The 16,076-nt window shown below is 36.9% G+C and overlaps 1 protein-coding gene across 1 annotated transcript in view; it reads left to right on the top strand.

Moving 5' to 3' along the window:
- Positions 1 to 16,076, top strand: part of VWF (von Willebrand factor) — a 150,028-nt gene that overhangs the window by 106,820 nt on the left and 27,132 nt on the right. Inside the window, exons 38-43 of the mRNA XM_068654434.1 lie at positions 5,640 to 5,845; positions 9,421 to 9,523; positions 9,651 to 9,725; positions 10,281 to 10,385; positions 10,862 to 11,067; positions 12,389 to 12,538. Of these exons, the coding sequence (XP_068510535.1) occupies positions 5,640 to 5,845; positions 9,421 to 9,523; positions 9,651 to 9,725; positions 10,281 to 10,385; positions 10,862 to 11,067; positions 12,389 to 12,538 (845 nt within the window). The remainder of the gene's footprint in view (positions 1 to 5,639; positions 5,846 to 9,420; positions 9,524 to 9,650; positions 9,726 to 10,280; positions 10,386 to 10,861; positions 11,068 to 12,388; positions 12,539 to 16,076) is intronic.

Below are 16,076 nucleotides of genomic sequence, written 5' to 3'. Positions count from 1 at the left end.
AAAGGAATATAGCAGGATGTGAGAGCCTTGCAAATGTCCAGAGCCTAATAGAAGTGCTAGTGCTAAAATTGGCCAGTTGTTTTGTATACTCACTCCCCTAAAATTTTGTAGGCCTAAGAATTCCTGCCCTGTCTTCCTGTGTTTTTTTTTTTTTTCTCTCTTTTTTTTTTTTCTATTAAGAAATATCTGCCAAAATGCAACATTTAATTAAATACAAATAAGTAACTCTTGAGGTGGCTAATTCAAGTGGTTAGTCTGTCCACAGTGATGGTTACAGACATTCAGTATTCACTTACAGAGTTTCTGGTTTAGTCAGGTACCTGAGATGTGTATATATATAGGGAATTTCTCTCCCAGCTGGCCCTTCGTATGGTGTCTCGATATCCCAGTTGTTTTTTGCATCTCTGATTTTTCTAGGTGCCTGTAGTCAGTTCTTGGTGCCTTGTTTCTTTTCCCTTATGCTCCCAGATACTTTCTACTTCATAAGTGGAGAACCGACATCCTAAAGGCGTCATACCACATAAAAAAATCAGTACATAGTTTGGTTTTCATGTTTTAAGCTCAGATTGGGGAATTATGGAATAGGATGTGAATTTGACCATGTCTTCTGTTAATGCCTCAAATATCTGTCCAGGATACGTTAGTGTGTAACATGTTGCTATCGAAGACTGGTTCTTTTAAGAAGCAACACCATCCAATTGAAATGCAGACCCAGAAAAGAGAAGGAGAATTTTGCCAGCAATTTTCCAAATTTATTGGTTCAGTCAGACTTTGCAAATTGTAATGTCCAAGTCTCAGTGTCAGTAGAGTACCTTAATAACTCTCCGCAGCCTTCAAATTCCTGTCTTTGTTACACAGCATGTACCAGGATAGCCAAAGTATTGCCCATTTTAACAGTAGTTACATAACGAAATCGTTAGCGCCTTAACAATAGCATAATCTCTTCATGCAGGTGCATGTGTGCAACTGCCAAAAATGAAACTGCCAATTACAGGGACATTATACAGAATGCACTAAAGACTAAATAGACAGTACAGCTTAATCACCCTACCACTACATGTTTAATAACAATGGTATGGTTCTGAAGTAGCTTGGTTTATTTCTATCTCCCCTTCCAGTAAATCCCTGTAATTTTTGTAGTGTTTGATATTATTGTCATGCCATGCTGGGACATTTCAAACTGCACATGTCTTTCCTGACAAGTCTTTTCCTGGATGGGTAAATATACTTTTTGGAATATCCCATAAAGACAAAGCCTGTTCCGCATTCTGTGCTTGTTCAGTTCCACTGCCTGAGCTTTACTTGCTCCTTCTTGGGACAGTGTATATGTTGAGTGGCATCTGGTGGACTTCCAACTTTGTCTCAGTGGGTGGAAATGTGTAGCGAGGAAGATTCCCTTTTCCCAGGTGCTACCCTCAGACTTGTGCTGCAGCGGCCTATAGCCTGTACTGACAGCCATGTAACTCAGACATGTAATATATACCCCTTGAGCAGGCTCACCTTCACAGTTATGCTCACTGGATAAAGTTTCTACTTCAATAATAATACAAGCTTTATATTAGTGTGAAGATCATAGGGCTTGCTGACAAGTCACTGAATTACCAATATTGATACATGTTGGGATTCATCTTTGGGTGGAGAGGAAGCTTTTTTCACCTGGAAATATGATGGACCTTGGTACATTTATTCTGCATTTACAAACCAGATGACAGCACATGTGGAGGTGACCTAGTCAGTTTTGAACTGTGTAGCTTAGGTAACAGTAGTAGTTAGCAAGTTTTGCTCAGAAAGCAGAAATACTCAGAAGATAAATGACAGCAGAGTGCTTTTCAGCAGCTTTTTCAGCTCATTTATGTGCAGTGTGGACATGTCCTCTAGGTACTTGCCAATACTGCCTTCCAGATGAATTGCATTTGGATAGGTGGTTAATCCTTGCACAGTGTATGAGACAAAGACCTAGTTGGTACAACTCAGGAAAGCTGTGGTTCTTTAAGCAAGATGTTGGTTGCACTTAGCAGCAGGGTTTCCTTGAAAAATATTTTGATAGGAAACAACGTATTTTATAAGGTTTTTTTTTTTTTGAGGGTTTTGTGTTTAGTTTTTCATTGTATTGTTTTGCAGGCCCAGGTTAGAAAGCAAATAAATAACAGACTGCTGCCCCCTCAACAGATGTGCAGTGACATCTGGGAGAGAAGTAAAGGCGAGGGTCAGGAGGAGGAAGCAATGAGTAACAAGAACCTTTTTAACGACCTCTGCTAAAGAAAGGCTTGTGTAGTCAACCTACCTTGAGATTGTCTGCTGCTGCTCATCCTCCATATAAGCAGGGCACACTGGCAATGACCATAACAGCTGAAAAATTTAAACCATGATCTGTAATCAACAGTATGAGGGTGCCTTCAGCTGATCTCAGCCCAGAAGGCCAGTTCTTTTCTTCCTCTTCCATCTCCAGCTGTGCATTCCCATTACTTTTGCTGTGCTGACAGTAGTCTTCACATGCTTCCTGGTGAGCTCTGAAAACTACTCATAAAGGGAAAAAAGTGCCAGCAAAACAGAGCAGCTGGGGTGAGTTATCTCTAAGAAAGAGCGGGGACTGCCCCTTCTAATGGCAGCCGTAGTCTAAGTTGGTTTAATGTGACCCTGAAATCCCAAGATTTAATGGAGTGATCCCAAGAGCACTGCACAAAGCCTCCTAAATATCTTGTTTTGGTTGAAGAAGACCAGTTAAGGGAAGTTTAAGAAAGCTGTGCCTGAGCAGCACAAGGAGGTTGACTGGCAGTTGATGAGCTATTGCACCTAGTGCATTATTCATCCCAGCTCCCTCAGCACCGGCGTTTAGTTGTCCTTTTTGCTGGTATGCCAGTACAAGGAGGGAAAAGGCAAGTCAGCAGTATGTGACATCAGGAGTTAGGTAGTAGTTAAAATATACTACAGGTAAGGAAGTAGCAGCATTGTCACCTGGAAGTGTGTATTTTCCCCATCTATCAAAGGCATGAAAAACAGCTAGTCCTCCAACTCTCCACTGAATACTTAAACAAAGATGCTCTGTCTCATCTGATCTGAACCACAAAGTCAAAGTGAATACCATTGCAAACTACCACTCTATATCTTTCACCGTGAACTCGATAAGTGATTTGTTTTGATAAACTTGAACTTTCTGTAGATTTTCACAGAGGTTATATTTTCCCTAGGAATACCTACTAGGAATGGCTACTGTAAATCAAAGGCAGAACAGCCAGCTGAAGAGATGTCAGTACTTAAATCTACCAGAAGAGTCTTTGAAATGTGCCATGCTTTCACTTGTTCACAGGAAAGTGATTTCTGCACCTCCTCCCCCCCCCCCCCCCCGCCCCAAACTCCAGATTTCCTTTTACTGTTCTTTTCCTAGTCTGAAATAAAAAAATCATGTTTTAGTGGATCCAACCAACTGATAATAAAATATCAACATGATTATAGTAGCACCATACAGGCTATTTTCTGATGTAGATTTCATTTGAAAATAATTTGGCAGAAGAAGGACTCTTCATTTGGTTTTCAGCCTTATTTTTCCCTTTTGTTAATACCTACTGTCATTTCCCTTTTATTCAGAGGCAATAAGCATTGAAATAGCCAGCCAGGAGGGTGGCTTATTGAAATACTTTTTTCTGAGGCAGTCTGTGGAGAGTCCTTAATGCTTTCTCACCATCTGTATCTCTGAGAGAATTTTCCATACAAAATGAACAGCAACCTGTGAATCATGTAGGACCTGGCCTCTGGAGCATGAAGGCACTAATGTGTCTGAGGTGGCTTTCTACAATCACCTGATTGTTATCATACCAGGAAGATGAAAGAATGTTTAAGAATGATTTTGTGAACATTTATAATGTTTATCCCATGTCCTGACACTGATTATGTGCATTTCAGTCCCAGGTGCCCAAGGCCAGAATCCAGTTTGAGACGAGAGCATTCACATGAACACTTCTATACTTTGCAAAACATAACTACTTCATTTCTTCTTTCCTTGGAAAACCATTGCCATTTCACACAGGCCCACAGGCTTTTAAATATAATATCTAGAGTCAGGGTTGTCTTTCCTCAACCTCATTTTACACACCTGGCTCCTTCAAGAGGCTAAACAGCATGAAGTATGTTAGAGGTATGAATTATGGATACCATAATCCATTGGTATGGATTCTACTTAGGAGCTGTCCAGGTTCTAATGAGCATCGGTATTAAACTCTGAAATAAATTAATCTAATTTTGTGCAGAGAAGGTTTACAAGATTTTCTTTAAGGCTATTGGTAGATAAACATGGTGAAAGCCATTGTGCTGACACTAGAATAAAAATGCAGATGAAATGCTACCTTAACAGTCCCTGTGGATGTATTTTCATACATATTTCTTAGAACTGAATGGAGACCATCACAGACAATAAGCACCAGTCCTTACGGGCTTATCTGCAGATTTTTTTTGGTGAATGAGTTTTTCTGGAAAGCTGAAAATAGTCTAGGTAGCTACTAGTACAGATTTTTAAGCAGGCAATTTTTCCTGTTTTTCATGGGTAGACCTTTTGTATTTTCAGAATCCAAACAAAGCATTTTGTAAGGGGATTGGACTCTGTCAAGTTCTTGTGGCTTTTCAAGATTCTCTGTGCATACTGGACTATAATATGTGTCCACACGTACAACCACAACAATAGACTCAAACAAACCAGAAATAATTGCATTTAGAATTTCTTGAAACAGAAAAGGGTTAAGTTTAAAAGCATTTATTTTCTGTTTCCTTTGGCTAAGAGGTGTGTGTGTGTAGACAGTTCATCTGATGAATGTTTGCTTGTTTGGGAACTCATCTCTTCATTCAGTAATTTTCTGTCAGTGTTTTTTGTTAGGGGACTCAAAAAAACGCTTTATAAACCTCACAGCAGTAACAAACTGGGAAATAAGAAACACTTTTCCTAGTTGAAGCTGCAGAGAAAATAAAGTAGACCTAAGGGAGTACACGGTACTGAAACAGTGTCCATAGGTTTCTTAAATAGCTATAGCCTTAGTTTTATGATTGCTTTTAGAGACAATACCCTCAGTGTTGTGAATTCATCAGCAAAAAATTTTATGAGTTGGATTAGGGGAAGTGCAACTTTTCTTGACTTAGGGCAATTCAGTTAATATGGTGCAGGTATCCAACAGATTCAGTGTTGGTGTAACAAAATATTCTGTTTATTAGCTTTCTTTAGTTGCCTGGGAACACTACTACCCCTTGAGTTGTCAAAATCTCTTTATTCAATGCTGTAGTCCTAACTTTGTACTGTTATCAGTGCTTCTTTAAGACATGTAAAGATGATTCCAGATTCTGTCTATTATCCAGTGATGTTCAGCTCATTTAAACCATTATTAGAGTAAGGTGTTCTATGCTGATTCATGGGACTTGAAAATGTAGCTTGACGATTATTTCCATGGACTGTCATTTAATGACAATCAGTTTCTACTGCATATTTTGCTATTCTTAAAGATATTTTTTCAAAGATGTAAATGGCTTCAGAGGACAAAATATGTTTATCAGATGATGGCTTTCAAAAAACTCAGCAGAATTCTGGAGAATGTATGAGTAGAAATATCACTCTCCATTTCAAATCTCCATCTAAAGAGGTTTTTTTCTGTCTTCCCCAGCAATGAAATGTCCCACATATTTGATATATGATCACTGTCATAAAGCCTGCATAAAGCACTGTGAGAATAGTACCAAACTCAGTGTCTGCAAGGATTATCCCACAGAGGGCTGCTTCTGTCCAGCTGGACAGGTGATTTTTAATGACAGCTGTGTTGGTGAAGAGGTCTGCACACAATGCATCAGTGAAGATGGCATGCACCATCAGGTAACTATATATTTAGCAGGTTACCTTTGAAAGTGGTTGGGGTTTGTACTTTTGCAAGTAAGTTTGTCCTGTATGTCCAACTACTTTTCCCTTTAGATGCTTTATTTTTTTAGTTCAGTTCCTCATAATCAGCCGGCTGTTGGCCCCATGTAGCTCCCCTAGTGTGAACCTAGTGTGAAATTGGCTGGGATGGATATAAAATTCACAGCTGGGACTATACACACCCGGAAATGCATGACAAATTTGTGTGGAGGGAGGGATGGGGGAAAAGAGGAGGGATGGCGTAAGTCAACATTTACCAAGATAAACATTTCCATTCAGCAAGCTTTTACCAGTAATGACAATTTAATCATTAATCTGGAACACTTGCTTAAAATGTATAGTATTACCTTTGAAAAGCAAACTGAAATATTTTCAGTGGTTGGTGTGGAGCCATGAGACCAAGTTGACCTTATGTCAAGCCATACTAGCCTACCTCTTTTTTTTTTTTTTTTTTTTTTTTTTTTTTAACAAGAAATATATGCATATGAGGATTGTTCTTTTGATGGAGTTCAACGTTTTCTTTTTCTTGAAAATCCACTTTCCTCAGTTAAGTCAGACATCTCTGTGGCAGAATGGGATGGGGAATAGCTATGAGTGGTGGGTGCTGGACTTCAGTAAAACAGACTGTTTATTTCCCCTTCAGTATCACACAAGTGGGTGCACAAGCACCTCCTTATATCCTGTTGTGGGTGTGATGTTGTTCCTCTTCACCCACAGCTTCTGAGAGTTTTCATCTAAGTCATACAGGCCTCTTAAATCTTCAGTTTTGTTATGGGACTTTAAGAAGGCTTTAGTTTAAGTATTTTATGGGCTTTAGATTCTTAGGAGTTTTTTGGATGGTATTATCATACTTGCAAAATCTGCTATTAAAGACAGACATTTATTTTTAACACAGATTTTCTGTAAATAACAGAAGTTTGTGTTTGTGGTCTATTTTTTTTCAGTAAAAAAGTTGAATTTTAACATGTAAATAAATGTACTCTGAATAACTTTATAACACAGATTTACACTCACATTTAGTTCAGCAATATATGTGTGCAGTTAATCTGAAAGGAAAAAAAAAAAAAAGCAGTGTTTGGATGAAACACCTTTTTTAAATACAGTTTGCATTGATTAGCATAAGATCAAGTTTTTGTTTGTTTTTTTTTTTTTTTGGTGATACATGAAGCAAGTGCTAAGAGCACTCCTGTTCCAGTGCAGGAACCACGAGTCACTTTACTTTCACTGCGCCCGCCACCTGCTGGTGCTGCCACAGCATAGCTCAGGCGAGGTCGACTCAGCACATTTGGCTTGTATTTTGTATTAGCTTTTGTTTTAAGGTTATAGTATCTCCATGCATGTAGCCTTCGTTTTTGTGTGTTCTGTTGTGGATCTTTGTTTTAAATACAGTATTGTTCGTTTTCTGTAGTGCTTATCAAGCCGGCAATAAATAAATAAATAAATAAATAAATAAAAGGTAATTTTGCGTAATAAGAGGCATTAAAAAAAAATTCATATTATTTCTCTTGACAGAAAAAAGAATAGCATGCAATGTATGTAATTTCTATCCTAGACACAGATCAGCTGTGCATAACTACCAGAAAGCCTGAGAACTCTTGTTATTATATCATGATTCTATATAAAATGGTTATTAGAATTAAAATGTAGATTAAAGTGTAGGGTCTGTATCCTTTAATCCCCGAATCCTTGGGCATTGTAGTGCATTTTCCATTTAAATAATTGCTTCAAGCTGTCATGAAGAAAAGCTCAGGGTACATCTTGAGAATAATGTTTGCAGTGATATCTGCTTCTTTTTGCAGAAGTTCTGAAATTCATGCGAGTTGTCACACACCCCTTAGTGGGATCTTAACTCCGAGAACCTCTAGTCTAGTACCCCAATAGCAAGGCTTAGATGCAGCTGCTGTGTGGATGGGGAAGTGGCAGGCAGGGCAGGATCAGCTCACACAGCCGTTTTGTTTATTTTCCAGTGCAGGATTAGCCATGTGAGCAATATATCAGGCAGTGCAATTTGTAGTGGGTTATGATTTCCTTAAACTCCGTGTTTCCCTCTGGTGCTCTTTCCTCTGTTCCATTCTACCCAAGATAGTGCTTGGGCTTATTGGATTCTCAATACTGATACTTATACAGAGCTCTACTGACACTGTTCTATCTTTTGTCGTGTCATCTGATATTAGAAAGAGACTTCTTTACACTGAGGAAAACCTGTCAGAAAATCGAGGCTGGTAAATGCTAGAGTAAGAGTAAAAAGTTGTGATTCTTGCTTTGTGTTCTGAAATGTCTAAATGTTTTTCACATCACTGCCTGCAATGTAAGCATTCCCTATCAGCTTCCTTCTCAGGACTTCCTAACCCTGAGTCCATTGAAAGCTCTGTCAGAGGATTCTGAGTGGCTTTCTCAAGCCCTGAGATAATGTTCTTTACTAGAAATACATCAATGAAAGCTTTCCTTGACTAAAATAGATTTCTTGCAGATTAACCAACTTTATGCGATATGGTTTCTAAGCTTTGTAAAATCTCTGGTTGGCTTGTTCTGGAATGCCTCCTGTTTTATCCTTGCCATGGTGTTAACCTTTGAAAGTAAAATATCATTTTTATTGTCCTTTCAGATTCCTGTAATGTCTTAAAGTACATAGATATCTCTAGGTGCAGGTGGCAATATGTTTCCTTTCTTTATTACTGAGGGTCTCAGCAAGCTTTTATAAAATGCGTTTCAGAAATTTCTGGTTGACACATTTTCCCTTAGCAGTGTCCTAACCTACTTTACGTGTTCTCACACAGAACCTGGACTGACTGTGCAAATTAACTTTATTGTTCCATAGTGCATTTTTTCACACTTATCTACCTATTCAAATGGATGTTAAATGTATATAGCACTTTTTAGGTAACTACATCTTTAAAATCAATGATTTTCCTCTCTCTAAGGAGAGAGACCAGTGGTTGAATAATGATGTACTTTACTGGCAATTTCTGAGTATGCTTATTACCTCTTGGTAATCAGTACAGGAGTGATTGTTTCAGATTTGGGCTTTCTATAGTTTTTCCAGCCAGCAAACCACTGGGAAATCAAATGTTGAGACCCAACATATTTTTGATCAAAAATATTCATTGTTTATTTCTCTGTGTTTAAGTACCACTAATTTTGGAAGGAAGCCACTTCTATGTATTTCCTAAAATATCATTGGTTCCCTTATTATCACTGAACATCCATCATGGTATGTAGTCCACTGTTACTCTCACAATAGCTTGTGATTGCATTTATAACATCTGAGCATTTCTTGTGCACAAAACAATAGTAATTCCTCATCTCATTCATGCATACTTTACATGTTTTGTTAAATTGGTACACTACAGTCATTTCATAATTACGCATCTCCTTGGATTCTTACAGTTAACAGAGCAACCAACTAATCTCTCTTGTAGTCTTCTTGTTTTTCACAGTAATTTTTCTCACCCACTCCTACCACCAGTACAACAGTGATCAGGATATTAGATTATTAGATTTCTTTCTAACATTTTTTTTTTCTTTCCACGCAGCACATGGAAACATGGATTCCCTCCAATGAGCCCTGCAAGATCTGCACATGTCTAGACAATAGGAGAGTAAACTGCACTCTCCGACCTTGCACTACTACCAAATGTAAGTTGGTCTAGATCTGAGTGTGACTAGACTTGAACTGATTTTTTTTTTTTTTTTTTTTTTTTTTTTACCTAGCATTTTAGTTCTTATCCAAGCTTATTTTGTGAACGTTTTTTTCTCGCTCCAGCTGTTCAGTGTGGTCCCTGTGAAGTTCCTCGTCTGCACAGGGACCCCAGCCAGTGCTGCCCTGAATATGAGTGTGGTAGGTTCTCATAAACTGTTGGAATCTTCTTGGTATGTGTTTTTATCAGATGTTTCAAAGGTATAAAATCTGCATCTTTATTTAACACTTACATATATATTTTAATTTTATAACTCACTGAATGACTGAGTTATCATCTGTGTGGAAAAAAAAGAAAAAAAGAAGAAACTCAAACTTGACTTTGCCCCTTTTTAAGAGATGAAGAAGGCAATAGAGAATTGTTTTTATTTTATTGTATTGTATTTTATTTTTTTCCAAAGTGACACACTAAAAGTGTATTTTTTTTTTTCCAATTACCTATTTTTGTGTGATCTGTGTTTGCACATTAGGTACAAAATCAGAACTAGAATATTCATAACATACACTTGAATTGTTCCCTTAGCTATTTTTGAAAACAAACATTGACCTGCTGAAATCTAACTTACTTTGTATTTTAAGATAGCAATTGAGTGTAGGGAATAAATGAAATGGGGATGGACCTGCATGTGTATGTCTTTTCTAGAAGGCTAACTGGTCAGGCATGGTCTTGACCACTCCCTCAATTTCTCTTCTTAGTCTGTGATCTGGTTTCCTGTGATTTGCCTCCTGTCCCTGTCTGTGAGTCTGGCTCGCAGCTTGCACTGACCAACCCTGGAGAATGCAGACCAAATTATACATGTGGTAAGATATGTATATCTATATTTAGCCCTGGGTGATACTGGAGCACTGCATTTGAACAACATGGACAACGTCCTTTATGCACTACATTTTCTCTCTGAAAGATTTTCTTTGGGAGCTAGTAGACATAAATGATTTCACAGACTTGAAAGAAAGTTATTGTTGGCCCTTTCTGAGTACACTGTTGAATTAAGGAAAAGATAAACACTGTACTCTTGGATATGTGTGCACTGACCCTTATGTTTATTTTATAAATCTTTCTGTATATGAGAGAAGATACAAATATGTGTTTGTCAGGATAGGAACTTCTGAACCTGCAGTACAATCTTTGACCTGGGTCTTTTATATCTGCATTACTTCTCAGTTTATTAAGCAGATGTATTACAGTTTGCAGTAGCAATTAGAGCCTTGCTGCCAGAGAACTGTCCTGTTCATTTGCAGTGCTCTGAAATGCTCTGTGCTTAAACTTTTTCTGCTAGCTTGTAACAGAGAAGCATGCAGCCTAGCTCAAAGACCTTTCTGTCCACCACATCGGGAGCTGACTGTTAAGAAGACAGAGTGCTGTGATAAATATGAGTGTACCTGCAGCTGTACTAACTCAACAGTGAGCTGCCCTCCTGGATATTTATCCAGATCTCTCACCAATGACTGTGGCTGCATATCTACTACCTGTGTTCCAGGAACGGTAAGCAGGATGAACAGATAAGATTATCTTTTGCATACGGGGGGACAACATCACAGTAAGAGCGTAGATAGATATAAACAAAAGACCAAACAGACTACCTGAAAATGATACATTTTTAATTTACATGTCTGAGAAAATTTCACCCTTGCAACATACTGTGCTTGTTTCATTCGTCATTTTATTCTGATGTTACCAACACATTTTTTTGTGACTTTGAGATACTCAGATGATTATATGTATATGTAACCTTTTGTAACTTCAAGGCTATTCAGACACTTGGAATTTCAGAGGTCATTCTGATATATTTATTTTTTTATTTATTGATAACATGTATGTGCTTTTGGATGAGTACAGTTACTGTATTTTAGAATTGCATACTTTCAATCCTATATTAACTTTATTGACATTTTTGGGACACGTTATACCTATACTCCTTGTGTGCCTTGATTACATTTGCCTCTACCTGATGAGGTATTGTATCTTGCATAAACTACATGGCCATTTTTATTTTTTTTTCCACATTAGTACCTAACTCTGTTAAAGCTTCACAAGGATGAATTTTTCCTAATTTTGCCAACTTTTTATTAAGTCATTATATTATGTTAACTTTCAAGGTAAGGTTGCTTAAGGAAAAGTTGCAGGGCAGTATAACCTGTTCACTAAAGCAACCTTACCTAGCAGCCTAATATAGGGTTACTCTGTTGTGCAGCTCAGGAGATCTAGGCTTTATTTTCTAAGCCTGAGTAGTTCATGACCTTGCATAAGTCATTTTATTTCTCCATGATCCATGATCATTTCTACATCTATAAAATTAACAGACATTCATGTCTTTAATAACGTGTTGTAAAATTTACTAATAGAGAGTGCAATATAAAAGATGGCACTGCTTTTGTGGTAGATGTGGTGGCCTAAGGATACAGGAATGAATGCTTGTAGCCCAAAGTAGTATCTTTCAGATTAGCAGATACAATTGGCAGAAGTTTTGTGCGTGTGGCTCCTTCTACAAGACTCTCTGTTTATCTTCTCTAAATGTTGTATCGCATTATACTTACAGTGAAACTGAGTCAGACCCTGGGTAATTCCACTGAATACAAATAAAAGTCTCCAATTCATTCTTTATAAAACAGCAGCTTCGGCTGTGCCTACTTTCCTTTCCTCAAAAGAGTGGTCACAAATTTAAGATCTTGTGTTTCTACTGGCTTTGAAACATTAATAAAAATTATGGTGGGTTTCATGTCTTAAAAATCAGCCTTCTGAAGCCAGCAACGTGTCCTTAGAGCAGCACAGTATTCTTTCATGTATAAATTGTTGTATTCCATAGGTGTGTGTGCACAACAACATCGTCTACCCCATTGGGAAGACGTGGGAAGATGGTTGCAGAGAATGTTCTTGTACTAGTACAAGAGATGACATTACAGGACTTCAGATGATGGAATGTCGTGACAAAATATGTAACACTTTCTGCTCTCGGGTGAGTAACGTTCCTCACACAATGGGCATCTGGATTAGCCAGCAGAGTCTTGATAGGGAAATAAAATGATTCTTTTTAAACCTGCATGTTTAGAGAAACTAGAGAAAAATAGAAAATATGTGTTGTAGCAATGAATTATCTTGAGAACAGAGTCTAGAAGGCCTAAGTATTACTGACTTTATTTTAGAAAAGAAGTTATTCTGCAAATGTTAGAGACCACCACAAATACATTTTGCCTCTTTCTAAAACTTTCAGTGTATATATAGATTAATTGTGACTGTTTTTGATGGTACTAGCCAATTCAATTCAGGAAAAGGCATATCTGACTTGATGAAGCTCCTCCCTGCTCTGTGTTCCAGTGTTTACAGTCTGTGAGTTCAGATTCAGAATATTCTCTGTAAATCTTTTACTGACCCAGGGTTTTTCCCATAGGTTGTCTCTCCAATGATCTGTGAAGTGAAGCCAAGAAGGGGCTCTTTCTTATTTTTCTTTTTCCCTCAGTGCAGAGGCAAAGATGAGCTAGTTAATAGTATGCAAATATTCAAGCTACTTAGCTGCTTTTTAAATGTTTAGATTGGGCTCTATATTGTATTAGCCCAGGAAAATTTGATGAGTTGGCCAAGCAACATGTGTTCCAGGTGTGTGTTGTAACATCAGTGCTTTCAGTGGTCCAGTGGCCAATATGTCTGCATGTTGGTCTGTGATTCAACAGCGTCATTCTGTAATGACGCATCTGGGATTTCTCAGTGGGAAATGAAGGGGAGAGCATGCTATATTAGTAGCTTCAAAACCTTTTAAAAAAGGGCCACGTAGTCTGCTTCTGTGTTTGATTCACTGTGCTGGCTGGGATGCTTCTGTAATATCTTCCAGTGCTGACTGTGAGACAAGAGTCACTTGATTTTTTTTCAGCTCCAGGAGAAACCATGCTCTGTTTCCTCAGAAATACAGTGAATTTCCAAACAAATATGTCATATGCTGTTCATTCCGAGTCTTCATTAGAAAACTTTGCAAATACACCTATGAGATGTTAGAGGCATTCTTTTTGCTTTTGGAAAGACATTGACAATGTGTCTGGGAGTCAAAGACTGTCGGTGTGCATAGAATATGTATGTGCAGCACCTCATGGATGAGTTAGCAATGCTGTAGAAACTCTATATTGACTGATTTATTTTAAATTTAAACTTGAATTAAAATTATTTTAAAACAGTTAATCATTTATTGCAAATTTGACTATGAACATTTCAGTTATGCAAGCTGATGTATGAAAAGCAATTCTCTTTTCTCAAGTCTATTAAGCTAATTTTCCCTTGGCTTACAAAAAAATTTTGCCTTGATATCATTGTATTTTAAAATATAATTTAATTTTCAGTCTCCTTATCAGAACAAAGCTGGACAGAATATATATATGTGTACAAGAGAAGGTGTGAAGTAAATATAAATGGTTTTTTGAATGTTTCCCTGTGCTGTGACTTGAACAGTATATAATTGTGTAGGACCAGAGCAGAAAATCAACCCATAATAAAAAAAAAAGAAGGAAACAAAACAACCCCCCCAAAAACAAACAAACAAACAAACAAACAAAAAACACAATCCAAACTACTGCTCTTCGTGTAAGAGTGGTGTTTGGTCAGAAAAACCTCAAGGTTTTGACCATGAGAGTAGTTTACAGCTTTTGCAAGAGAATCCTTTTTATGTCTGTTCAGTTCATAAAATAGACTAATTTTGAGTATGGAAATGATTATGAAATATTAGATCTAAAATATCTGGCTTTATTTTGGCTTATAGCCACAATTTTATCAGTAATCTGTTATTATAATAAAATATCATTAATACAAAGCTACAGTTTCTTTACAAATAAGTCTTAAGCACTGCAGTCTCAAAAAGCTTTTACTTAAAAAAACAAGGAAACAAAGAAAAAAGCTTAGAGGAAATTATTCTTTTTGGAACTCTTGTCATTTCTTCTGTTCCTTTAATGGCTATCAAAGTTGCAGTACCAAAACAGTAGCTGTTGGACAACCTGTAGAGATCAGATTTTATTTTTCCTTAGTTTATTACTGATTCAGCAAATTTATGTATCAAGAACCACAGAATTTCTGTAATCCGATTTGAATTGGCCCTAATGCTTATTTTCCAATTCAGATTAGATGACATTGAACATTGTAGTGGTGTTAAAGACAGTTTAATTGTAGATTATTACTAAGATGGTGTTTAAACTCCCTATTCTTACTGTTATTAATTTAGTTGCCAGGTTTTAAAGTTGTGAAGTATCATTTTTGTCCATGTCATCTGAATTCTGTGAAAACAGTTTACAGTTTTCTACTTAGTGATACAACAACAAAAACAAATACACAAAATACAAAAAACGTCCCACCCCAAAATAAAACAAACAAACAAAAACAAAAAAAAACAAAAAAATCCCCAACAATTAAACACTTAAACTAGCTCCTTCACCCTGATGGTGGTACTGTTCTCCTGCGCTTGACAAAATCAATGCAAATCTGATCTGTTATTTTAGAACAAAAATAAACACTATAGAAAGAGAATGAATGTTTTATTAAAATGAACCAATCCCCAAATTATTTGTAGATATTTAAATTAATAGCAAATACAGACTTCTCATTTGCAAACCAGTTGTGGATTTTCCTCATTACATGTCACAGTCCTCTCACTTCTGTTTTCTTGTATCTTACCGAAATTTTGCAAGCAAGCAGATAATTGTTGTAATTATTGCGTCTGCCACAAGGAGGAGTGGTGTCTGTGCCTTCCTACCCTCCTGAAGCTTCTTCAGTAACGACTTCTCTGAGTACATTAAAATCTATCTCTTCAGAAAATCATGGTGATAAAATGAATAACAGCTTTCAAAACACCTTAAAATCCCTAGTGTACTAAAGTGAAAGGAGCAAGTGCTTTCTTAATTTCTGTAAATGTTCTTTAAGTTAGGTACATAAGTGCTATAAAAGAGTGCAATTTAAAGTATTGGATAATTTAAACCATTGCACGGTTACGAGAAGAATGAGGCATAATTTTCTGGGATAAGTGTTTAAGACAAAACCATTTGGCTAAGTGTGTGTAAATTAATTAGTGTAGATATTCAAGACTTTTAATGAATGTGTAAAATTAAAGTAAAGAACACTTGTACTCTATGTGGAAAGGCATAGCAAATTACAGTTGTAATTGATGCTGACTCTGAAATCCACAGCTATAATCTCCAATATTTCAAACTGATATTCTCCTTTGAAGTAGCAGAATATGACTTCTACATGTAAAGCATCGGAGTAAATGGCTTAGTAGTGCATATTAAGGAGGTCAAATAAATTAATTTTAAACAAAGACTATTGTTTGAGGATTAGATATGCAAGATCCTATTTAAAAATCGTGAAAGTCTTGGTGAGAAGTAATTTCAAACATCCTGTTTGGATTTTCAAGCTTACTTTAGGAAATGATACCTCAATATTCTAGAGACTTTTAGATAGAAAATTAAGTCCTCACTTGGTGTACATGAGCTTAGCTCCAGGGAAATCTCTAGAATTATGCTGAT

Source organism: Anas acuta, chromosome 1, assembly GCF_963932015.1.
Source record: "Anas acuta chromosome 1, bAnaAcu1.1, whole genome shotgun sequence".
Classification (NCBI taxonomy): Eukaryota; Metazoa; Chordata; class Aves; order Anseriformes; family Anatidae; genus Anas; species Anas acuta.
This window is presented reverse-complemented; position numbering and strand designations above follow the sequence as displayed.